Source organism: Phragmites australis, chromosome 19 (genome assembly GCF_958298935.1).
Source record: "Phragmites australis chromosome 19, lpPhrAust1.1, whole genome shotgun sequence".
NCBI lineage: Eukaryota > Viridiplantae > Streptophyta > Magnoliopsida > Poales > Poaceae > Phragmites > Phragmites australis.
Window position 1 is genome coordinate 675,372 of NC_084939.1, and position 27,089 is coordinate 702,460.

The 27,089-nt window shown below is 43.0% G+C and overlaps 1 protein-coding gene and 1 pseudogene across 3 annotated transcripts; one reads left to right on the top strand and one right to left on the bottom strand.

Annotated features, from left to right (window-relative positions):
* Positions 1-3,005: 3,005 nt before the first annotated feature.
* On the bottom strand, positions 3,006-6,190 carry LOC133900992 (probable LRR receptor-like serine/threonine-protein kinase At3g47570; annotated as a pseudogene).
* Positions 6,191-7,986: 1,796 nt separating this feature from the next.
* Positions 7,987-15,508, top strand: LOC133900352 (uncharacterized). 3 transcript variants are annotated; one of them, XM_062341454.1, is made up of 20 exons: positions 7,987-8,215; positions 8,565-8,742; positions 8,838-8,919; positions 8,999-9,076; positions 9,200-9,259; positions 9,340-9,444; positions 9,844-9,954; positions 10,376-10,417; positions 11,363-11,461; positions 11,536-11,627; positions 11,750-11,850; positions 11,927-12,039; positions 12,141-12,183; positions 12,275-12,366; positions 12,842-12,890; positions 13,659-13,729; positions 14,330-14,452; positions 14,565-14,680; positions 14,791-14,836; positions 14,951-15,508. In XM_062341454.1, the coding sequence occupies exons 2-20, from the start codon at positions 8,585-8,587 to the stop codon at positions 14,981-14,983; spliced, it is 1,614 nt and encodes a 537-aa protein (XP_062197438.1). In that variant the 5' UTR covers positions 7,987-8,215; positions 8,565-8,584; the 3' UTR covers positions 14,984-15,508. The 3 variants fall into 3 exon arrangements, with proteins under 3 accessions (XP_062197438.1, XP_062197439.1, XP_062197440.1); XM_062341455.1 differs by having other exon boundaries at positions 14,333-14,452; XM_062341456.1 differs by lacking the exon at positions 7,987-8,215 and having other exon boundaries at positions 8,563-8,699.
* The last annotated feature ends 11,581 nt before the right edge of the window (positions 15,509-27,089 follow it).

The window sequence follows — 27,089 nt, forward strand, 5'->3', positions numbered from 1 at the left end:
CGGTATTAATTTGGTTTTAAGGGCTGGAAATTATCACGATAATTGGAGAAAAAGATAAAAGATATGAGCCGCTTATTTTGGTAGGACCAGATATAACAATGTAGACTAATAGAGTATCAGATATCACATAATAGTATGAATATATACGTCAGCAAAACCTTTTGATCAATGGGCAGGACTCTTTGTGTAACCCCCCTGACCCCAAAATGTGTTTACGACCCAGCCCCCATGTGAGGCGAACTCACGTATGCATAACACACCGCTTACACTTTCATACACGCTACGTGTAAAAAAGTTAACTCGGAGGTGCCATGTTTGGAGAACAACGGCTTATATGCTGGCCCTCACCCACCTAAACACCCAAGGTGGGACTAATCCATTACACCATGTAGCACCTAGACCCATAGGTAGGTGGTAAGTGTTTTGATGATTAATGGTAACCATATCATTGTGACTAATAAGTTTATTTTGAAGGACAATTAAAAATATTAGTTCACAATGTTGTTGTGATCTTAGTCTCTTAGTTAAATGGTTGAGCGATCAAAAGATGTGAATGTCAAGATTAAGGACCTTCTAGTTCTAAGTGTTAGAAAAAATGAATGACAATTAGAGTAGAATATGCTCTCTTTCTTTGTTATTTGACCCTACTATAAAGATGGGATTAAGAGTAGTAACTTGACATAGTTGAGTCTAAATTTAGTTGGATACACACTTGTGAAATTCTAGTGCTAGGTAGCTCAGAGAATTCCATGGTTGAGTTGAAGTGAAGATAGAACTTAAATAAGTTTGAATTTGACAAGTTCTGAAAAATCTCTACACGCCGAATGCTCCGACGCATAAGTGTTGTATACACCGGAGTATTTCTTCAGAAGAGTGACTTCAAGTTTGTACAGGCCAGATAATCTGGTGAAGAGAAGTTGGCTATGCCAGAGTACTGTTCAGAAGAGGGTTTTCAAGTTGAACATGTCGGATGGTCTGGCGTACACATCGTAGGCGTTGCTGGGGTAAAGTCCAGAGTAATTCTTTGTGTCCACTGGGAGACAGGATTTGTACACACTGGATGGTCTGGTGCATACATCGGATACTACGTCAGAGAAAAGTCCAGTAGGTTTCTGTTGAGAGGAAAATGGACTATGCACGTCAGATGGTCCGGCGCATTCATTGAAGGCTTCACTGGAAGGTTCAGATCTGTAACGGGTAGTAATAGCTAGTTCTGGGTGGACGATTCACACCGTATGGTTCGATGTTTGGAGACTGTGCATGTCGGATTATCTGGCGTTCACGAAAAATGTGAGTGGTTGGGCAATGGCTAGTTTTGGACCTCTAGCCTATATATACCCTCTCATTTTGTCTCACTGGGTAATCTTACAGTGCAAAAGAGCTAAAACACTTAGTTTGTGATTAAGAGGTAAGAGAGTGCACTAGAGTGATTTGCAAAGTTCTTAATTTAAGATTAATGATATCATTAGTGTAAGGAGAGTAGCAAGTATGCATCTAGCTATAGTCTAGCCTTGATTTGGGTCAAGTGAAGCTATTGACTTGTTAATCTTGGTGGTTGGCAATACCTAGCCGGTCTTAGTGATTGGAGATGTTTTGGTGAGCTTTTAGAGTTCTTGTGAGAGTCCTAAGAAGAAGCTTTATGCTTGGTTTGAAGCCCGTCAATTCAGAGATGGAGAAGTGACTATCACTAGGGGGCACTTGAATCTTTGTGACTCAATAAGGGAGCGATATCCTTAGTGGATGCCTCAACGAGATTAGAGAGGAGTGCTAACTCCTCGATACCTCAGGAAAACATTTGGTGTCTTCTTGTCCATCTTTTTTACTTTCTCGTATTTACTTTCTTGCAAGCTTATGTTATGCAATTCTCTTCTTGTTATAGCTTGCGTATTTTCTTGTTTAGTATTCTATCAAATTTGGTCGTTGTAGTTATTTTACTATTTATTTAGGGTAATATTGTTTACTTGCTCTAGAGTTCGGTTGAAATAGTTTTAATTAGGGTTCAATTCACACACCTCTTAAACCATTTAATCCTTTCACATCAGTACATGGGTCATATGAGCCAACAACACTACTAATAGACTGCTAACGGGCTAGGGTGTTACACTTTGAATTTAGAATTGTACTATGCACTTAGTTTCCTGAAAGATCTAGCCAACCGAGACTCGTTAAATTTGACACTATAACTGGAAATAAACCAACTAACATGTTGTCACATGTAAAGAAAATTTGCAGCTCACTTAATAGATTCCATACAAAGTCAGGGATGCTCCTAGTGAAATAATTCACCAATTATAGCAAGTAATGATCCAGCCAAAGGTTCGTATCCAATATCAGGAATGCTAACTTTGCTAAGTCGGACAGCAAAAGAAGTGGGAATGGATCCTGTGAGTTGATTAATTGATTGTGTGAAAGATGCAATCCTGAGATGACAGGTCTAGGACATGTAGCCTCCTGAGATTGCTAAGAAGTGCATCAGGGATTAGAATAAGAAGGTAATTCCCACCAAACGAAAAGAAACTGAGATTACTCAGCTTGCCCAGTCATATTGACAGAACACAATCAAATTACTGGAGAGGTCAAGAACTTTGGGGTACCAAGAAGCTGCAAAGCCCCCACAGAATTTGACCGATGAAATGTTCTCTCTGATGGACATCATTTGTAATCACTACTATCACTTTTGATTCCAGAACCGGCAGTGATTATACATATCACTGCAGGTTCATAACACGAACTGGCAGTGATACAATCTATCACTGTCGGTTCTTGATCTCATTCCAGTCGATTTGTATGGTTATCACTGCCGGTTATATCTACGAACCGAAAGTGGTACTCAATCCAGGACCAAAAAAGAAATAATTAAACATTCATGCATTAATTTAAAGGAGATGAGCATGACTAATGATCATATTAATATAGTTTATACTAATTACAGCAAAAATTACCATCATGCAGACGATGGCGCAAAACCCTAACACGTGCGTTGACTAACCTAGGTAACTAGCTAGCTAGTAATCGTGCTCGAGTTGGAACTTGACCCACGAACGGAAGTCCACGGCCTCGTCGTCGTCATTGTCATTGCCGCCGTCGCCGTCGTCATCACCGTTGTCGTCGGTGTCAGCATCAACGTCATCTTTCTCCTCGTCCACGCCCTCCTCCGACGAGCTCGTCCAGACCTTCTTGGCCCTCAGCGGCTCATCGATGAACTCGTCCCACACCTCATCGTTCGACGAGGGGTATCTTAGCGAAATGCCGGAATCAAACGAGGTGAGCGGCACCTAGTCTAGCACAGCCTCCTCCTCCCTAGACGAGGATGTGGGTGTAGGAGGCGTCCTCTAAGAAGGCAGTAGAGACGGCAATAGATCCATGTAGATCGCGCGCGGGAGGTGGTCGGCGGTGGGCGAGAGCGAGAGCGCGAGAGAGCAGAGTGAAAGAGTGAGCGAGAGGATCGCTCACATTTAAAGTCACGTGCGTGAAGCCGAGCAGTCATGTGTGTGAAGACTTATGGATTTTAAGTATCACTATTAGTTCGTAAATCCAACCAACAGTGATAGCTATTATCATTGCTGGTTATTGTTTGCGCAAGAGATGTGTGCATCATTGTCGTTTCTTATTACTAATCGGCAGTGATGTTTCGTATTACTTAACCAGCATAATTAATCACTATCACTGTCGGTTCTTGCTGGCTCGACTTTTTATGTGCGGCTGAAGCTTACGAACCGATATTAATATATTATCACTATCAATTATTTTTGAACCGACAATAAAGATAGGATGCGGATGACCCTTTGTACGGCAGTGAGCATAGGAGGCTGAAACTTTTGCTACTACGGATCTGTCCAGATTACCCGTAGCTCAGGGCAAGAACAATAAAACACACTGTAGACATGTTGATTGATTTGAAGGTTACAGAACTCGAGCAGTATTGGCAAGAAGCCAATGCAACATGGTATGGGCCCTGACAGGCTGTTGTTGCCATTTGCCAATATTCATATGATTCATAAAAGAAATGCCGTTGAACAGATTGTTCAGTATATTAATCCGACTGTGACCCGCCGTCTGCACCGGTAGCACGAGATACCAAGCCAGTGGCAGGAAGATTTGCTGGTTGTCCAGTTATCTCTAATGTTAAAAATTTATCCTTTATAATATTATTATAGTATCCTCTAACACTATTATAATATTCTCTATTATTTTTATCTCCAACAGCTACCTATTTCCTACATTCCATTACTCTCGTACTTCTTTCAGACCATAGTTATCCACCCGCTACAGTGTTGCAGGATCTTTTTCTCTCACAAATTTACTACTACCGTTTTTCTCCTGCAACACTGTGCCACCTGATACCGAAGCCATTGGAGAGCGATATCGGCTGCTTGGATCGACAAAAGGTAAAAAAACGTGTCGACGCAATATTGCGAAATGGAAAAACCGATCCTCTTGAAGATGGCCTAAGGATGCCAAGATGACTGGAGAGTCAGTGGTGCAATGAGATCAGTATCACATCCATTGCCCTTCTCGTATCTGTAGAAGAAGAAGCCACAGAGTGGACAGGGTTCCATGCTTTCTAAGTGACTTCAAAGAAGTGCTTTTCACTTCTGGCTGCACATTGGTAAATTGGTAGTGCGATAAGTACATGCTTGGTAATGAAATAGTAGTAGTAGTAGATTAAAATGGGGTGGAGGAGGCGCGCCCGATTCGACGACAATCCGAGCCGCGAGCAGCCGCGCCTTTGAAGCTCAGGCCGGTCGGCATGGCGGCTTGGTCCGTAGCAAGCGTGCCTTCGTCTCCTCCCGGACCGCAGCAGTCGATGTGCCACAACCGCGACTGCAACTTTGGCTGCACTCCGCCATGAGAGACGAGACAGGGAGCTCCAGCTGCGCTTCCGTGAAGACGCGAAATGCACAGCCGCACATGTGCGCGCCCTCTTTCTCTCTGCCTTCGCGCCAAACGAACGCTGGCAACTTTAAAGTACACACGCAAAATTACAGCGATCCAAGATGAACAATCAGCTCGCAGTATCACAGTACCCAAGCTCATTTCAGACAAAAAGCCAAGGAAAAAAATTAGGTACAAGGCACTTCAAGTTTCTGCAGCTGATGGCTGATGCTGCTATTTAACTGCAGAAGCGAGCAGAACATAATATACATGTACGGATGACACTGAGCAGCACGCTGCATTGTCGCTGATGATTTGGCGTAATCTTTTTTTTCATCTTCTTCAATGTCACGACCACATCGCTCATTGACATCCTTTGGTCAGGTGAGTCACTTGAGCAGAGCAAACCCAGCTCAAATATTGGCAGAAGAAAGTCATTCAAGTCGTGGATAGAAGAAGCATCCTGCAGAAGCTGATCGTCCAGAACAGAGACAAGCTCAGTTGGAAATGCTTGATGAACCCACTGCCTGATGCTCAATTCTCCGACGAACATAGAATATGTGGGTCTCTTTCCCGTGAAGACTTGAAGGATCATGATTCCGTAGCTGAACACGTCGCTCTTGCGTGATGCCTTTCCAAGAGATCCATACTCTGCTCAAGACATGAAAAAAAAATTAAGCACGATTGATCAACACAGTTAACCAATACCAATCAAATGTTTTACATGAACTAAATTCAGCAATAGTACACAAGTGATGGTACCTGGTGCCATGTATCCAAGTGTTCCAGGCATGCTTGCAGTTGTCATGGGCTGCATCATGCGCTGCCATGTCCCCTTCAAATAGCACATTGCTAGGTTTCATTCAAGTCACAGTGCAGGAGCACCTCGTAACGCTCATGATGCAGGTACTCCATCGCCATAGACAAATCCAGCATGATGTCAGCCTCTTGAGGAACCCCAACTCCCAAGTGCCTTCTGCCTTGAGAGTGTAGGAGCATCTCTAAGCTACCACTGGGCATGTACTGGAGCACTAATGCTCTGATGAAGTCCAGGTTGGAGCAGGTGTTACGGTGCCGAGCCATGTGAAGTACACGGTTCGGCATCGAGGCTTCTCATGGCCTCTTCTAGCCGCATGTCTAGAACTTCTTTTGCGATCACAAAAGGTTGTTGCTGAAATTATCACATGGGCGGACCCACCATGATGCATGGGTATTCAAGTGAATACCCAACTTTTTTAAAAAATAATTGATTATACAGCAGCTATACTACGTATATATATCTTTAGTTAGGCCAACTTACTTGTTTGCTGCTTCAATCTATCAGACCACCCAGCAAATCGTGAGCTCAAACTACTATCCATCCTCGTCTATTAACTAAAAAGAGCCCACATTCTCATACCACAGCAACAAGCATCAAGAGTTCATGATCTCCATGTTGTGACTGTCCAGTTCGGCAGTCAGCAGTTGAGCGTGAATTTTTTGTGCAAGTTAAGGATAGTGACATCATTTAACGCTTCCAAACCATGAAGGAACACAAAGTTAAATTATAATTTTCTTTTAAATATTTTGAAATTTCTCTTAATTAATTGAAACTTCTCTACTATAAACAATTTATACTTTAAAATTTACGCTACTATAGATTTCTCGTATTTTAGATTAAATATTTTTTTTAATACTGAGTACCCAATCGCCAAATCCTGGATCCGCCACTGAATTATCAGTGCCACGAACAAGCTCATTGTAGGAGACTAGCCTAAGACTCATAACATCGCCCAGATCGATGACTGAAGCTTGAGCCTCTCCCTTAAGTTTCCTTCTGATAGTTATGTAAAAACGCAAAGAACGATGCAACAAGATGCTACAGTGACAATAGGGAGCAGAAGTTTCAGAAAGTGTCTACGAGTTGAGCGAGGCATGTCAAGACATACATGGTGAAAATAAATCCTAGTCGTCTACCATTCCCAGTCAAAGATTGCAACGTGAATACGTGATGGTTACAGAGGTGAGGGCTGAGCTTTTCCTTGAAGAGGCACGCTTGGCAACAACAGAGCTGTGATGCGCTGCCGGTGGCGGCTACACGAGACACTGACCCGGCATGCTGACTGTCAAGTTGCACATTGCAAACTGTCAAGTTGTTTTCAGCCATGAGCCGGCCAGAGACTTGATCGTTTGGATGCTAGTTAGGTGCAGTGTGAAGTAATCTGAATGGATCATCAGTTCGCCCGGATTTCATACAGTTTAAACAAGATAAGTCAAGCACGTATCCTCCAGCGTGGTTGTTAATTTTCCGTCCCCGCGCTACTGGTTTCCTTGTCGCGCCATGGCCATGCACTTCACACAGCCCGCTTGGCCGCTAGCTCGCCCAGGGACCAAAAAAGCTCTACATCCCCGCGCACGCACTCAGAGCCTTCCAGACGCGTGTCTTCCTTTATTTTTCGGTCCATGTAATGCTATACCTACGAAGGAATAAATTTATAAAAATTCTACTTACGTGGTGACATAGATCATAGTAACTTAGACAATGTTCAACAGATTCTCTTCGTGATTTAGAATCCTTATACAAGAAGATTTTAGACTATATCTAACATATTCTCTTCGTGATTTAGAATTCTTGCACAAGAAGATTTTCATTCTCTTTAGCACTTCAATGATTTTTTCTTCACGAGGGAATTTCCAAGATTATTCTTTAGAACGGAATTCTCTCTCTTTTCTTTTACAAATCTCTTTAAAGAGAAACTATTGAAGATAAGAAAAAATAAAAAAATAATTATGAAAGAAATGAAATGAAGGAAAATAGTTGAGTTAGTGCAAAGCATTCCTAATTTGAAAAAATCAATTAAAGAATTACACGTGCACATTAGACAAGGTTGGTACGTAGAAGAATGAAGCCTTGGTCTACATGATTAGTGAAGTGGTGGTACCTCTATCTATCCAGATTAAATTATATATTTGTTTTTTAAATTTTTTCGTAATAAGTAATATATCTATTGATAACGAAATATTTATAATAACTTTATTAATATTTAAAATTTATATCTTCGAACTTCAGTAAAAGCTATGCACGCGGCTAGGAATTGTTCTGGTCTTTCTATAAAAAAAATTGGTTCGTAGAATTTTTATACAACTTCTGCTTTTTTGGCGTAGCATTCCCCTCGCCGGTCTCTACCACCCGACGCCCCCAAGCAGTCTGCCCCCCCGACCCCATCTCGCCGTCCGGCCGCAAATCCGCCGCCCGTCCATCTCCATCTGCCCCTCCGCCCCCAACCCTTCGGCCTCCGTCAAGCCGCGCACCGACCCCCGACCCCGGACGAGGCCTCGCAAGATCGACCCCAAAGACCAGGTTAGGATTTTTGTTTTTCTTTGGTCGATTTAGGGGTCGCACAATCTTCATCTGCTGGTGTAATAGAGGGGATAAGAAATTATTGCCTTCGCCACCGTGCTTGACCCGTTCAGTTGATGGGGGTTGGTTTATGGTCCCTTTGGTTGAATTGACCCCCACGAAGAATTTAAGATGAACACGAGGGGTTAGCGTAATCTAAGCATCGAATTGGTTTCTGTTGGAACTCGTAAGGATTACCCTGATAGGTCATGTGCTTGTTAGTTGTTTGTAAGTGCATGAATGATGTGTGTATGTGTTAGGTTTGTGTCATGTGCTTGACAAGGCTGATAATGCTTGCCGTTTTCTACAGGAGGATTACAGAGGAAGAGCATGCGGGATCCATTCAATGCCCCAGTTGATTTCCTTAATGCGGATCATAACACTGGGAATGAACTTACGAGGACTAACGTGACCGTGTCTGCAAGGGACTATGGATTGCAAAATGGTGATGTTAAACCCTTCGCTCCAAACTCCGACACTGTAGTCAGGTTCCCTTCATTCTTGTGCAAAAATAACTGTTGCAGATGCTTTCTTTGATCTTGTTGACTTCTTTGTGAAATGAGGCTAGATCTTGTGCTGGCAGGCATCAACTCCAGGGTGCATCCCAGCACAAAGACTTAATGTTGGAGGATCCCAATACCCGTCTCATGGATCCGGAGACCAAGGTAACTGTTAAGGAAAATTACAATTTGCTAGTTATTTCCATATGCACCAACTCCTTGACCGGCTGATGTTTTGCTGCAGGAGCTTTACTTTAGATCACGATCACAAGAGGATGAGATTTTGTTGCTTCGCAAGCAAATTGCGGATGCGTCTCTCAAGGTACGAGGTTAAAAAGGATCAAACAGTTCATTTTTTTGGCGCTTGCAAACATCTTGGCCTTTTAGTTTCTTTTCTCTTACCACTCTGACTAGTTCATAACTGTAGTTATTCTTATGTTGGTAGGAGCTGCGGTTGTTGAAGGAAAAGCATATTCTAGAGAGGAAGCTTACGGACATGAGAATGGTCTCTATGGATGACACATATTACTTTGCTGTGTGTCCAATTTCTAGAATGTTGTATTAATTAAAATCTTACTTTGCTAGGCTGTTGATGAGAGGCAGGAAGAAGCCATATCTGGTACTATGAAACAACTGAGCCAGAGGAAAAGCCATCTTGAAGAAAATATGAGATTGGCAAATGAACTAAAAGTATGGTGCTGTTGTACATTTCAAGAATGTATGCTCAAAATCTCTGTGTGCGATGCTCTGTTTAGCTATTGCAACTCCTGTCTCATGTTCTTTCATCATGGGATTTTCTTGAGCATGCCGCTCCTAAGTTTTTGTGATTTAGAAAAGTGCCACACGCTGTATGCAACAAGTGGATCCTGAGTTCCTGAATCCTTGACCTACATATTAATAAGACATTGAGTGGCAATTTTCTCAATTGTTCTTTATTGTGACATTTGTGTACAACATTACTTGTAGTTTTCTGCATCTGGCAGTTCAACTTTTGCTTGTTGTCAGCCATTTTATATGAAACGACAAATTACATACACTGCTATCTCCTTTCTGGGAATTTCTAAACTTACAGTGGAATTCTTCTTCTAGGTTGAGGAAGAAGAGCTATACTTGTTCACTTCTTCATTGCTCAGTATGTTAGCAGAATACAATTTTCGCCCACCTCAAATACATGCTTCCACCATTACAATTGGTACAAAGGTAATTCTTATTGGATCAGTGTCTGTTGAATTGTCCTTGCTCTGGAGCATTTACTATATTGTCGGCCAAGTTATGTCACTTTTTTTGTTTTCTGTGATTATAATTCATAAATGTAGTCTATGTTTACGAGCTAGCAGTGCATTAGATCTGTTTTGCTAAAATGTTGCATGATACCTACTGGAATTAGAGGAATTAAAATTTTATTGATCCGACTGCTGACCGCCAGAGTAAAGATTTGTAATGATCTTAATGCACAGTCATTGTTTATAATGAAATTTAGATTTAGATTTTATCGTGATACTTCTCCCTACATTTATGTTTTATATCGAACCTGTTTACTAGCGTCTTTTTGTTACTTTTTTGCCCAGTGTCTAACATGAGTATGTAATAATTCATTTTGAGTTTTGGCCACAATTTTCAGCGCTTGTACCAACAGATGCATTGGAAGATCAGATCTTTAAATGTAAGTGCTCACAATTATGCATCCTTAAGATTGTGGAAATGTTGAATGCTGTTTCATTTTGAGTCTTTGACTTGCAAAGGACACGTGAGTGTGCCACAGTGACACAATGACTTTTGAAAAACACATACCATTCTGGAATTATAAATTTTAGTAATCATGAAGGCCCTTTTTTGTATGCTCTTAACCCACTGAGAGCAGCTAAAGGGATTTGGATATTGGCTCTAAAAGTGTGATGAAAACGGACATCTCTTGATTTGGTGTAGTTGACGGGTTATTATGATCAGCTTATATAAAGCACTATTTTTTTTCCTTCTCTCAAACCAATTTTGATGACCTTTTTTCCGGAAGACTAAGGCCCTAGCGTAACTTTAATTGTATTCAGTAGTGCTTGATCTAGAAAATTTGTGTACTGGGGTGATGGGGTTCCCTTACAAGAACAGAAATTATCAACATTCCCTCTTTACGAATTTACAGAATTCCATTGGGGCCTCTAAGTTTTATATGAAATTTTGGACTTACACACAAGTTTCTCGATATAGGTCCACTGTTGGTCACTAGTGTACATGATTGCTGGATAGTTCACATGTTCAAGAGTTTGTCGAACTGTGCCTTGAAATAGTTACATGCATAAACTGCATAATACAATCAAACCGCCAAAGAATGAAATAGTTTATGCATAAACTGCATAATAGGTACATGATTGCTGCATAATCATCAGCAAGCAACTCCATCGAGGAATGAACCTTCCCCATCAAGGCCCCTTTCATTTGAACAACTGTTTTTTTTAATCAGCATTTTGACCCGTTGAATAGCTTGTGTATCATATAGTTGACTGTTTGCAAGCAACGACCATTTTACCTGCTATATTATTGAAGCCTATTATTGGCATTTTGATGTAAATTAAATTATCCTTTTTGAGACACTCAGTTGATTGTACTGATTCAGGACAGTTTAGGTGATATGACTCAACCTGGAAACATGTATACTATTAATCATCAGCAAGCAACTCCATCGAGGAATGAACCTTCCCCATCTTATAATATGGTAACATGGTCCTGGACTTGTTTTTCTAATATCTTATCTCCATACATAATTGATTATCTGGTTCGTGTTTGCAGGATGCAAATAGGAATACGCTTCATCAGTATGCTCAAGATCCAAGTGATCGACATGCTACTGAACAAATGTACCATGGATCCCGTTTTCAGCAGTATGCTCAAGATCTGAGTTCATTTAGATATTCTGTTACTCCATTAGTATATCACCCAGTCTAACCTGTGATCCGCATGAAAAGATCTTGACATCTCTTTCTTGCCTGGCACTTTCTTTCAGGGAGATTGTAGGTGCTACTCCCTCTAATTATTTTGAAGAAAATGGTGGCACTGGTGACTCGCAGTTATACAGGCATGATAATCAAGAGTACTCAGCTGATGGTAAATAAAGAGCTAATTTTGTAACTAGAAAAGATTCCAGATTATATCTATCGATATATTCTTACTTTTGACGTAGGTGATCCTTTACCTGGTATTGAGGGGTTTCAAATTGTTGGTGAGCCTAGACCAGGATTTACATTAACAGCATGTGGTTTTCCTACAAATGGTACTACCCTTTGCAATTTCCAGGTATGTTGTTTTCTGACTCCTGATTATGATTCTTTATGAATGCCATTAATGGTTAAATTCTGTGAGTAAAACCTTTCATCCCAAGTTGTGTTTGTTCCTAGTGGGTTCGCTATCTTGAAGATGGCACCAGGCAGTCTATTGAAGGTAAAGTGGGGCAACCTGTCCTACATTTTATTCTATATTGTTCGGATACAATTTAATTTTGCTGACTAGTTCTCTATATTTTTCAATTCAGGTGCTACGATGTATGACTATGTGGTTACTGCAGATGATGTTGGCACTCTTCTTGCTGTAGACTGCACGCCAATGGATGATAATGGCCGCCAGGTTCTCATTCACAAGTAGCAATTTCTTTTGCTGTAGGCTGCCTACCCATCTAACTATTATTGTGTATATCAGTGATCAAGTCAAAGGTTTTTGACTGAGCACATTTTGAGATGTCATCCGTTTGGTAAGGGAGGGAGTAGAAACACTATTCTGACCGAGAAGTTGGTCCTTGTCTCTCATTTCCATATCAATAATAATCTGTGCAAGAAGTGTACATTTGGAAGATATATGCTGATTTTCTCTGGTTTTTCCTTTCCACCTTTGTAGTCGGGTACGATTAATCTGTGCAAGAAGTGTACATTTGGAAGATATATGCTGGTTTTTCTCTAGTTACTTGAAAATTTTACCTTATCGGGTTCAAAATGGAATAGCGTGCACAAACTGATACATGAATATCTTCTACCTGCAGTTTTTATTTTAATTCCACCTACATTGTTATTATTTGAGTGTACTGAGTCTCTTGTCTTGGTTGTAGGGTGATTTGGTGAGAGAATTTGCTAACAATGAGAACAAGATATCCTGTGGTGAGTTTTTAAAGCATATGTTGCTGCATCTTTTGGATCGCTGATCACATGGACTGTAATGTTGTCATGCTTTTCTTGAATATAAATGGATCGGCATCTTTTACATTCTAATTGGCATGTTTTTAAAATTTTCTAGGTAGTAGTCAAAGGTATTCTGTTAGCGAAAAGTCATTTTCACCTATATTAATTGTTTAATAACAATGGAATAATCTTTCCACAACCACGAATTAAGGAAATTTAGGGGGGGACCCCTTTCTATTCCTCTGTTCCATGGTAGCGATATCATGTGCTATTAGTACAGAAAAATCATGACTGCAGTTTAGGAATATTGGAACTTCTATGCATTTTCTCTTCATTTTGAAAACTCTTTAAAATATTTATGATACTGGTATGACCACATGTTTGTGGGAAAAACTAATTTGCTGAGAAACCAAGTTAAAGTTACCTGAAGGACAGGTGCTGCAGTTATTTCTAAAACACCATTCCAATTTGGAGCCTTTACGAGCAAAGCTTAAAGAACTTGAATAGGAAAGCACTAAATGCAAACTTTTTTGGGACACAAACATAATGGCCTCAAAATTGGTTTTCATGATGTGTATTTATTTGATCCTATATGGTACTGCTGCTGATATGCGGAGGTTCAGTGTATACCTTTTTTCCAGAGCACCCCGACCCTCATTTCATATACTACTATTAGCATGAGTTCTATTTCACCTCCATTTGAAATTTGTTTCCTCGAATTATCCAAGTTCCATCTTGTATCTGCAGACCCAGAGATGCAGAATGAGATTGATTCATATATTTCGAATGGGAGAGCTGACTTTAATGTTTTGTTCCTGGTATGTACTAAAATGTTTGTTACCCATCAATCTATCTGTACTATTGTTACCCATCAATCTATCTGTACTAATTGGCAAAAAATGTTGCATTATGAAGATAACAGAATGCTGCACTTGGAAAGCTTCTTCAGTATTGTTTATCATACTTGATAAGCTTTATATTGTTGCTAATGTAGTTGTAAACTTGTACCCCCCCCCCCCCCCATGTCTACAACTTACTGCTTCTCCATTTCGTGTCTTTGATGAACTATGAGTTATTTTACTTGGAGACACAGATACTGCATTTTCTGGTTCTTAAGTTGGGATTTGAAGACAATCGCTCAGTTTGAGCTTCTTACAGTGTAAGGATGGCAGCAATGCAGCTATTATTGAAGAAAAACAGTTAGGGAAAAGTATTTGGATGACAATAGCCATAGCAGCCTCCTTTTTTGCAGGTTGCTCAGTTATGACTTCCAATTCATTCTGGGTAGCTCTGTGCTCCTGTCCTAGCAATCATCTGTCCCTGCTAGCTGGACAATGCACATTTTTCACCGATGACAAAACAAGTTTGATTAAACAATATCCAAGACCTGGGGATGATTTCTAACTTCTTTTGCGCAGCAGGCGTATTCTACTGAGGAGTGGGAACTGGCTACATTGGTGCTTAAAAGACCTGGCTATCAGATCAAGTTCAAACATACAGGGGAAGTTGTAATTGATGAGAAATATTCTTCAAATCTACAGGCATGTTTTCCTACGTGATATTTTCCATTTTAATATTTATGAATCCTGAAGCACATTAACTGTTTGATTTGCCCACATGTTTATTTGATTTTCCTAAATTTCATCTTCGCAGACAAAAATTCCGAATGGGCGCACTACTCAATTTGTTTTAGTAAGTTCTGGGGGTGCAAACCTACCATTTAATACACAGGGAATAACGGAGCCAAATAATGAGGATTACGATGTTAGGTGCCAACTGTCACCTTACCTTCTCACTTACCAACCTTCTCTGTGAAGTGCTTTTTTAGGTTTGCAAAGCAAATAAAAATCATAGATCTGATTATGTGATTCTTCTGTAGGTTACGTGATGTAATCGTATTGGTTATGAGAACTTTCCAGAACAAGGTATCTCTTTTAAGTGCCTTTCTGATGTTAAACCTTTTATTTTCTGTATAGATGGATTATGATGTTTCCATGTTTTCTTTTGTTCGATTTTCATGATTGAACTTAATAATGCAGGCTTTAGATGCTAAAAGGAAAGGCAAGGTTTAGATTCCATGTAGAAGATTTTTTGTCTGATTGTTTTGTGCAATATTCCATATTCTTGTTCTCGAGGGAAATGAGCTGTTGATTATAGGAGACATTTCAAGACTTATCTGGAGGTATGAGGGCACATAAATGGTTAGGGAAACCTGGGATCAATTGTCAATCCTACTAGGCTTAACAATACAACTGTAGTTTTGTATAATATTTTCTTCTTTTTTCCCTTCTTGTCCCCCTCCCCCTCCCCCATCTTTTCCCTCCTCTTTTCACTGCTTGCTCTAAGTTATTTGGTCACGGCACTGTGGTCTTTGTAAAATTTGAAGACTCCAATGGTGCAAATAAACTTCTGAGGTGTTGGCTGCAGAACTTGAAGATAAAATTTTCTGTATAGCTGCTGGTCTTGTTTATCTTGCTGCACTGCACCGTGTTGTAACTTAGGTTGAAGAATCCCATGTGCCATGTTTATTTCATGGGCTGCCAATAAATTTGCAAAAAAAATCAACGTGCCTTCCTGTAATGTATACTAACTTGTTATCTGTCATGAGCTTTCTAACTAGCTAGTGCAAGTTTATCCCTTTCCTGCCTCGATAAAATCCTTTGATGATTGCCATGAAGGTAAGAAAATTGGCTGGCATGTGTTAATATATAAGCACTTGGAAATAATTGTGTTGCCAAGCAGGGGAGCAATCAGTGCAGATGTTTGTTCTCTGCAGTCCACTCACTGTACACTTGACATCCTGCTTGTAGTGAACTTGATATCTGTTGCTAAGATAGTTCTCTCTATTCTGTGGATTCGGTTCATATGCCGATTGATAAGATATATCATCTAACTTAATATCTGTTGAACCTCTAATCTGGAATGATATAGAGTGCTATGTTTGGGCCCATTTTTCAGCCCAGCCAAGGCTTATCTAACGGGCCAAGCTTACAACACCTCGGCTGCGTTCTTCTACTGGGCCGAAATATCGAAGCGGAAGTTGGAGCCTTCGAGACGCATGCTCAGGAGTTTTTTTTATTTTTATATTTTTTTTAGTTAAAATTTAAATAAATAGATTACAGGAGAAAATATTTACAGAACTAGACGCCCGCAGCCCTCTGAGAGGGCGGTTAGGGGTCCTAACCGCCCCCTGAGAGGCTGGTACCCGCCCCCTTAGAGGGCGGCAAGAGGGGCTAACCGCCGAGGGGGGCGGTTAGCCCTAGCGCGGTTAGGGCCATTTTTTATTGTAAAATTAATTTTTTTTCCCATTTTATCCTCTAAAAATGTATTATTTTTATAATTAAAGAAATTAAAAAGGAAGGGGTCTAAGGAAATTAAGAAATTAAATTTGGAGTAGGTTATGTAATAACGGGAGAAAAAAATCAATAATTAGTAGTTGCAGCATTTTACGTGGGTATGGGGTGGGAACGAGGACAAACATAGTATTAAATACATGGTGAAAATATATCAATACACTGTAACCACGACGATACGATGAGGAAACAAAGGTGGCATGTACGGTTCGCACTAAGACCTACTTATTAGTGCGCCGATCCTAATCATAACATGCCTTAGGGAAGGAACGTGTGTCGGGTTACATTAGGTACTCTCTACTGCGTGCATCTAGAATACTTTCCCTTTCGGAGGGCATCGGGACCTGCCGCCTTAGCATGGTGGGCTCTCTCCCGCTTCCTTTCCCTCTCAGCTTCTCGAGCCTGAGCCACGGTACGATCGTGGGCCGCCTTCCTCATACGCTCTTCTTCCTCCCGCTTGAGCCGAAGCTCCTCTTGCTGTTGTTCGTACTCGCGACGTGCGTAGGCTTCTCTTCTCCACCTCATGTTCATGTCGACCCACAGCTTCTGTGAGTCATTTTGCTCATTGTCAAGCCACTGAATAAAATCACAGAGCGGTGGAGGGGACTGAACAAATGGAACAAGATGAGCGGTTAGTAAAAGAGGGTGCGTAATCGGAAGAGATGAGGCGGATATCTGTTACCGTACCGGTCGATAATCAGTTGTTGCATGGCAAGGCTTGTCATACTCGTAGTTGGCACACATGAAGAAGCGCAGTCCATAGGTGTATGAGATGTCCTGCGACTCGCGGAGCTTACAAAGGTCACCACAGAAGCACATTGGTGGTTCGAGACCTTCAGGTATGGTAGTCCCCCAATGTTTCTTTGGTGGGCTCGATGGAGCTGAGGAAGACATTGCCCTTAAGAGATATGAGAAACGAGCGATGCTTCACCGTAACGAGGTTCGGCTATTTATAGTTGGGGGAGGCAGGAGCATTGGATTCGGTCTTGAAGAAAGGAGTGAGGGCATGGGCATAGCTGCTGGGAGGAGCATCGGATTCCATCTTGAAGAATGGGAAGTTTTGTCGTTGCCCATGGTCAGAGATTTCACATTTATTGGTACCCGTGTTGTCATTTACTGATTGGAAAAAGCTGGGTAGTGTTGTCACATCTTGTTTAAAGCCTGCTGCAGGAGGCATGTGTTGTCAAGTCATGGTTAAAGTTTAGTGCTGTGGTCACTTCTTCATTGAGCGTGTCTAAATATGAAATGCATTTACGAAATGCTAAGTCGACCATACAAAGTGAACGTGTCTTAATACATAGGAGTACATCACGAAGCGAATATGCATATGTTAGTTACATTACATGTAAAATGCTACTCATGCCTCCCTCGTTGCCGTCGCCCGTGCGCCCCATCGTGGTCTCGATGCCGCTGGTTAACCCTCACGTGACCCTTGGAGTAGGTGAGGGGGTCGGGTGGGCCGACGTTTCTGCTAGGCCTAGTAGGGACCACCGGTGTCGAGGGCTCATCGTGCGTGGGCTGTGTCCGAAGCGGTGCACTGGAAACCTGGGACCGCTGAAGGACGTCGTAGTCAGGTGTACCCCCGAAGAAGTCCCGGACGATGTCGTATGCGGTGTCGGGGCCAGCCTCATCCTCCTGACTAGGGTAGAAGGACTATGAAGGCTCGGCAGGCGTCCATGTGTACTGGCTGGAGGGGCCTGTGAACAAATAATCACGTTAGATACGAACAATATGGTTTTGAAAGTAGTAAAAAATGTATCATTGTACCTGCGTGGTACGACGGTGCAGCAGAAGAAGGCCACGCTGACGTGCCGTAGTACGTTGCGGGGGGGGGGGGGTAGGGCGTGGGGCCGCCGAAGACGGACCGGCCTCGTCACCGAAGTAACCTGAGCACAATTCTAACTTATTCTGCCGAACGTATTAGAAAGTAGAAAGAAGAGTTCCCGGAGTACCTGAATGTGGACGCACAGGGCTCGATCTGCGAGGCTGCGTCGAGACTTGTGCAGACGGACCTAATGAATGTTTAATAACAATAAGTAAAGGATATTGGTCAGTATTATTCAAAAGTATAATTCGTACCATGTTGCTCGGACCCTCTAGGACGTGATAGAAGGGGTCGTGTGGGTGCCGACACTGAAGAACGTCGGTGCACGTCAGACGGTCGAGACAACTCGGCGTGTACACCACTCATCCTGGGAGGCGGCCCTGCTACATCTGTGCTACATCAGCAGGAGGTGAGCTTCAAGGCGCGCGTCGTCTTGTCGAAAACCCGTCTAATGAAGCTCGCAACATCTGACGCACTTAGGTGATGCCCTTGCGGACGCGTTCCATGGCAGCAGCTGCATTCCTATTTACGTCATAAATGATATCTGTCTGCGGAAATGAACAAAAGTGAACAATTGAAGTATACGGTTATGTTCATTCAATATGGAGTACGGACTTGAAAAAGTTACTTACTGCTAAAGCGGCGTCCTCGTCCCAATGCACCGGGTATGTCTCCGTTGTCGATGCGACGTGGGGCCGGACATCCTCAGGGGTGTACGTGACACGTGTGCGAGTACGTGGCACGTACCACCGTAGGTACTCCCTGAAGTTCCCCTCGGTGTGGGGATGTGCCTCATCAACGACGTCCTGTAGCGCTTGGGCCCATGTTGCCACGTAAGGGGCCAAGCGGTCCGCCCAGAGGTTGCCAGCTGGCTGGCCTTTCCGCGTGTACCTGCATTCATACCACGGCAAATGTAAGTGAAACTGAACTGAAGGTTGCTCAAACTGTAACTTTGCAAGTGTACCTGTGGACTTGCAAGGGGACGGTACGGATGGGGACGACCGGGAATGCTTGGTGACGGCCAAACTGCCGCATGACGCGGTGCGGTGAGTACTCTTCGACGTAGATGTCGAAGACAAGGGGCGCCTTGGTGAGCCAGTACTCCTCGTCGCGGGTGCACAAGGGTGACAAACCCAACCCTGCCCGTGTATGCACGGACCGAACGTTGTATGGCTCCCATACCACATCGTTGGGACGTAGCCTGTCGAACTGGGTACAAAAATGCTCGTACGCGCTACGAGGTTGCTCGTGGGCACAGTGTGGCTGAGTGACAAACATGAATACAAATATTCAGCGACTAACATAGTACGAACGAAACTGTTAATGTAAAATACGTACCCGTCGACGACACCACAGCGAGGCCATTGTGGGCGCGTCCTCGTCCGTCTCGCCGTACCATTCCTCTGGGTACGGGGAGCGATCCACCACCGGCCTACCTATGGCGAAATGCTCGTACGACCACAGTTGAAGAAGAAGTGGACACCCGGCGAAAGTGGCTAGTGCCTCCTTCTTCGTGCATGCATCGCAGAGCGCCCAATACGTCGCTACAAGAACAGCGGATGCCCAGCTGAACTGCGGTACGTCCTCCGCATCAGCGTCCGCTATCGACCGGGCGTACGGCACAAGTGTCCTCGTAACCAGGTGGCCTTGGCCACTAGTGAACATCACCCATCCAAACAACCAAAGGAGGTAGGCCTCCAAATGTCTGGAGACCGCGTATGCGTTGGCGTGTGGGTGGGTGTACGCCGGCTGCAAAAATGACTGGTGTCAGAAAGGATCATTACGACATACTTTGTTAGTATTCCATAGGTTCCATGTTACCATACCTGGAACTGTAGGATCCACTTCTTCGTTGGCCCTCGTGCATTGGATAAGAACTCAGGCATGTAGGGGGGGTGCGTCCGCCTTTCGCTCCACCGGCCCAAATCGCTGATGCATGTCGTTGATCCAGTCATCCTGCATATCGATGACCCCAACAGCCGCTCCCGCGCAAGGAAGGCCTAAGAGGTAGGACACGTCCTGCAGGGTCGGGGTCATCTCTCCGCACGGTAGGTGGAACGTATGTGTCTCCGGCCTCAAACGGTCGACCAGTGCTGCTATCAGCGACCGATCGAAGTAGAAACGACGGGCTGCAACCTCGGGGTTCTCCGTCGATCGGGCCTCGACCAACCGGCAAAGCGGTAGGAGTCCGGCCGCTGCCAACCTATAAGTATTGCAGTACATCAATAATATGTAACAACAGCAGTGATATGACAATTTCGTATCAAATTTTGTTAGTACCTGTGGGTCCATCGCTCGTCTACCGTCAGCAGCTCTCCGGGGCCTCGTGGGCGAAACACACCTAGCTCCGTCTGGTGCTCGGCGGATAAGAAGCTGCGATGCTTCTTGTCCACGGTAGGGTCCAAAAGCTCCAGGGTCGAAGGGTTAGCCATCTCTGCATTTGAAAGGCATGTACATTAATACATTGATAAATAAATACAACAACAATATACTTTTAATGCAAATTAACTATATGCGAAATTGACTATATGCGAAATTAGCACATATTAAAATGGTACAAAACTAGCTGAACACACATGAAGCTCACCTAGACAACAGGTGCATCACCGCCTGCAGTTTTGTGATAATATTTGTAAGTGTGACCTATTTCATTGCACTGACTGCATCGCTTGATCCTAGGGCCAACCTCGGATTCATCCATATCGTTGCGAATCCGACGAGTTTGTCTTCGCCCCGGTGCGTTCTTCATCTTTCCCAAATCAGGCACATATATTCTTGCAGCCCCTGGGTTACTTGTAAAAGTGTCAACAATGCCGTAACCATACAGCTCCTGGTTCCATGTGTTCAATACTTGATCTTTCATGAAATATTGTGACACATATTGCCTCGGAAGCATATGGTGCTCTGCGCACGCAGCTATGACGTGTGTACAAGGTTTGTGGAGTAATTGTGGCTTTTGACAACTACATATGCATGTCCCACTCCTTAGCACATACTATTGAACATGCGGCTCCCATCTACCCCCCCTGCGACCCTTATCCCGACACAGGACACTGAACCTGTGCTCTGCAGTGCCCTCTTGATTTGCGCGATGCATGTGGGCCTTCCTATTTGCCTTCTCCATGTACTCACACAACATCCGGCCGTAAAGCATACGATTGTCCTCCATTACAACCTTAGCAGCTGCATACCGATCAATGAAGTACTTGCAGGTTCCATGCAAAATGCCTTCTACAATTCCAACTAGTGGTAGGGACCTCATTGCTCGCATGACCCAGTTATAAACCTCTGCAAGGTTTGTAGTCATTACTCCATACCTGGTACCACCACTGTCGTACAGCAGAGCCTATTTTTCATTCGGCTCATTGCGTATCCACTGTGAAAAGCTCCTAATAGATGAGCCCGATCTCCTTACAATCTGCGGAGTATCGGTTGGGAGAGGACCGAGAGCTATTGGTTCCTCACCGTTAGGTGCAGCCTCCGCAGTTTGTTTAAGAGTCAGTTCATCAAGTCTTGCCTATAATGCGTTGAACTTACGTTGCTAGTTCTGACTGCACAACTTCTTGAAGAGCTTCATTAATTCTTTGTTTTTAAACTGTCTGTAGAAGTTCGCACCCATATGGCGCATGCACCACCTGCTTTTGAGATCTGGCCACTGTACTGGTACACCCCGTCGCACGCTACCGTGTTGCATATCCAGCAAAGCCTGCAACAATCCTGCATGTCTATCATGAATGAGACACACATCTGGTCGGTCAAGAACAATTGCATGCTTCACCCGCTCTAGGAACCAATACCAGCTGTCCCCGTTCTCACTCTCCACGAACGCAAACCCTAGTGGTAGGACTTGGTTGTTACCGTTGACCCCTATTGCAGACAAAATCTGCCCTTTGTACTTTCCAGTCAGGAATGTTCCATTTAGGCATATGATGGGTCGGTAATATCTAAATGCTTTGATAGTTGCACCGAATGCAAAGAAAGCACGCTGCAACACTCTTTTTCCGCTGTACTCCACATCAGTAGAGGGGTAATGCTTAATATCATAGTAGCTGCCTGGATTTCTTGCACAAATTGTGGCTAATTGACGAGGTAGATTGTGATACGAATCTTCATATGTACCGAACCTCATCTCAATAGCCTTTTGTTTCGCCCTCCATGCCTTCGCATAGTTTATTGTGTACTGGAACCTTTGCTCAATAGCACGGATTATTGATCGTGGCTCATACCTTAGGTTGTCCATAATCTCTCCGTACATAACATTTGCAATGAAAGCAGAAGACAGGTTCCGGTGGGCGAACTCTATTTCCTCAATGTGACAATTATGTTCCTTAACTATTGAGCATTGCCAGTAGTCTGCCCATTTCCCTCTGAATGCGTGCACCCGCCAAGGGCACTGAGGAACCAAGCACTTCACATCATACTCTCTTTTACTTGATTTAACAACCTTGAATTGCCTACGAAGAGACAACGACCAGAATTTCACTGCATCAATAACTGCCTCTTTTGTAGGGTACATAGCACCCTGTGACACCTCATTCTCATGGTACTGCCACGGTGTCTGGTCAGCCTCGCTAACCACCAACTTCGAAAATTCTTGATCCCGCCACTCTGCAGGAACTGGAGCATTAGCCTCCTCATCAGACGAATCCCCATCGGCAAGGCCTTCCTCCAACTCTTCAGCCTCCAAATCCATATCTTCAATGATGCTAGAGATGTGCTCCCCTTCATCAGCTACACCCATCGGCTGCAGCTCTGGAACATCACCATCCTCCTCCCTGGACCCTACATTAGCCGCCTCTGACTCATCTTCCACTGCCTCACTTGGTCCTGCTACTGCTTCTGCAGAGTTCACCTTATTTTGATCTTTCAAGTACGCCTCAGCTAATAAAACAAGCAGCAGGCCACGTTCACAGCATGGTGTATCCCTGCCTCCAAGTTGATGTGGCTTCGATGGGAACAAGCTCACCAATGTATCCCTGACTAGCACGGCTCAGAACAGCTTTCAACTTCAGCTCATATTGCTGCGGATCCAGTTGGAAAAACCGCATGAGCCATTTGCATACACCCACAATAGTCCTCTCATTAGCCTTACTAAGTCCCTTCATGACATAACGAAATCCAGAGAGATCTACCCCGTTGGGACCGTACCTAATTTCACCCTCACCATAATATATCTGAAAAATTAATTTGTCTGCCATCCCTGGAAACACCCGCAAATATAACCCATGTTAAGACAACAAACTATATTTCTGATTATCGGATAAAATAGTTTTTAAATGGTACCCTTTGTTCGCAAATTATTATCAAATGTTGCCTCATACGTCCACAGGTACAAATAATATACTAAAAACTATATACTACAAATAACATACGGAAAATAATGTACTACAAATAATATACTAAAAATAATATTCTATATTTAACTGCTATCGTACCATTTTCTAACTAAATTTGACAATTTTCTAAACCCTAGGTCATAAATGTCTAAAATCTATGTCATATACTACTACTGAACTAATTAACAAAAATAAAAAGGAAAAAAAATTAGCTGAACTTTTTCTTCAAATCCACAGCCCAAATGTAGCAGGGCTTCGCCGACCTCTCTTCCTCCCCTCTCCTCTCCTCTCTACTTCCCTCTCTTCTCAAATTTCACTTTTTTCCGAATTTTATGAGTTTTTTCCCATTTTTTGGGCTATTTATAGCCGAGAGGGCGCGCGGGGGGGGGGGGGGGCTGGTGCGGCGCGGCGGGGTGGGCGGAGCCCTTACCGCCCCCTGAGGGGGAGGTAAGCACAGGGGCCGGGCGGGAAGGCCCCAGCCGCCCTCTGAGGGGGCGGGTAGGCCTATCGCCCTCTCAGGGGGCGGTTAGGACCCCTAACCGCCCTCTCAGAGGGCTGCGGACGTCTAGTTCTGTAAATATTTTCCCCCGTAATCTATTTATTTAAATTTTAACAAAAAAAAAAAAAAAACTCCATGCTCAGCGTGTAAAACATGACACTCCAAAGTTTGGGCCCATTTTATGTGGCATGACACTCGAACGGAAGCGACCGTATATATATACGACCTAAAGTGGACTTCCTGCAGTCAATTCAACGAAACGGTTGCGATGACTAAATTGGTCTAAGGACAAGTAAGCGTCTCGTAAATTGACACGTAATTTTGTGAGATTTAACAGGCAATCTCTATAACAAAATATCATTTAGCTGTCTTATAGTAACTTTACAACCCTTAATTTGTTTATGGAACAAATAAATATTATGAGTTATGTGGCAATGGTAACTCGTACAAAAGTATGAGAGCAGTCTCATAGTCTTAAAATTTAGGTTATATGACCGTTGCTTCGCGAAACGACAATATCTTTCTCTCCTTCACGTCACCTAAAATCCTATGTTGCATTGCCTAAGACGACCTATGAGACAGCATACTATACATGTTCCAAAGCTAGCGTTGAAGGCATGCAGGACCACCTCATCCTCTTTAATTTGTAGGTCTATAACGAATGAAATAATTAAACAGCTTCTTAATTATGGCACCTAAATTATTATCTAACTCTAATTTAACATCATGCATGCAATAATCTACCTTCTTTTTTTCCCTTTAGTATGGTAAGTTCTGATCTACATCTATATCTCCTCCGTACAACCCTTCATGATCTAATGTTTGCTGCTGCCAAACACCGACAATAAAGACCAACACATCTTGACGCCATTCCATCGCTTCTAATCCGCTTGTCAGCATGCATGCATTCTTACCAATTCAACTGTCAACTAGCAATCATTCTAATTCCATTTCACCAAGCAAGGATGAGCAGTGCCATACCCATACCGTACCGTAAACACGTTACGCATTCATCAAATCAGTCATCACCGCGTTTCATTTTCAACCCCAAGCAAGAGCAGATCAACACATGCATGCTCAAACCATTCATTCAGGTATCACATGATGGCATGGATCGTTTCAAAATGCATGATGGCATGGATATGCATGAAAAATCAAGCGCCATGTCTGCTCAGTGATGCATCAGCAAGAATCGAGCGTTACTCTATGGGAATCGCTTGTAGCAAGTTGTTTCCCACTTGTGTCCAATGAACCACATCTCTTCTTCTAGGATCATTGTGAAAATCAATGTCGGGAAGGGTGATTTTTTTCTTGAGGGGAACCAATAAGCAGCGAAAGATACTTTGCCACATTTACACCCTTTTTATACATATTGCATACAAATGATTAAAGTTGCATGTAGTAAACTCTCAAGTCATTTCAGTCATACTTGAGCAGTATGTGCAGAAGAGGACGCGCGGGAAGCGGAGGTCGCCGGCGATGCAAATGGGCAGCAGCAGTGCCAGAGCCAGGATTTCAAGGACGGATACTCGAAATTTCTCAACAACAAAAAAAATTATTCAATAGCAATGTAAAATATGAAGGATCATAATAACAAGAGCCCAAATATAAAGTGTTTGACATAATGATGATATCTCAAATTAAGATTGTGAACATACGGAAAATTCCAATTCAGCAGCATGACTTGTGGCCAATTTTACCTCTGATTTTGGTAGGGAATTAAGCGCGTAATAGTGTTCGCCCAGTAATGATAACGTACAGTCTTTCATTTTACTATCATGTGACTCGGATCACGCTGTACATTTATCATTTTTCACATGGTCAAAAGAGTAATCATTTCTCTATTTAGCATCACGATTTTTTATGGGTTGGAAACAACTAAGTTACTACCATTGAGGTTAAGCCAAAAGTAGCTTCTCTATCATCATAATTGACTCTCGAAATGTACTGTGCAGTTGGTTTGCTGAACGATCTAGCCAACTGAGACCAGTTAAAATTGATACTGCAGCTGAAAATCCACCAATTAAATTGTTGTCATATGCAAGGAAACTTTACAGCTGACTTGACACATTCCCTACAAGTCAATTGACTGGTAGGTTAAGGAGCCAATGCAATCTGCTCTATCGGCCCTAACAAGCTATTGTTGCCGATGCAATCTGGTATTTTTATCAAAAGGAAAGTTAATGAAACAGTATTAGTAATACGTGCTTAGATATACACTATTAAATTGAAAATTCAAGTGGCGTGGCAAAGAAAAAAATCAAATCAGCAGGCAAGCATGCTCTTGCATCCTGTAAACTGTGAAGTCTTTTTTTTTTCTTTTTTTCTTTTTTGCGAAGGTGAAGTCATTTTCAGTCATGAGGCGACCGTAGAATTCATTGGTTGGTTACCGAGTGACCGGCGAGTGACACCACTAGTGCTTGTTACTTGAGAGACAGAAGATATCTCTCACATCTGGTTTCCCATGCAGAGAAGTCATGAGAAGTTTGGTTGCAGGAAGGAAGGAAGCAAGACACCATACTTCATGAGATAACATAAACGGGCGCAAACTCAGAACTAGCAACCAGATAGGATAATTATAATATGAATGGATCGATTTGCCCAAATTTCATACAAATCAAACTACTAGGATGCATGCGCTTGTTTCGTGGAAAGGCCAAGAACTTGTCCCAACCACAAGTCCACGTCCCTCAGCAATGCCCCTCTTGCAGGCAAAGCATCGAGCACCTGGCGCGCAGCCGCGGGTGATGGAAGGCAAGCAAGAAAGCAGCGATGATGGAAGGCATGCATGCTTGAGTTGGAGGAAGAGAGACGACTTTCTTCGCTAGTTTTGTTGTCTCACCCTCCCCACCAGTTTTTTTTCTCAAGATATATCTCTCTGCTTACATCATCTCTAATTCGCTTCATTTTTTTCTCAAAACGCAGGAGGACTGAGCATCATTGTTTAAGAAGCAGGGAATACCAAACGTTTGGTTACAAATGCAACGCCTGGGGACCCGTACAAGGGAGCATCGAAGTGCCGCGAAGCCTAACGGACTACTCGCAAAATAAGCGACTTAAGTGTCGTGCTCCCGCCGAGATCCATAACTCCGCATCCGCCTTGATCCATTGCAGTAGCAGTGACACCGATGAAGTCCTATGATCCATAACATATTCTGACGCCAT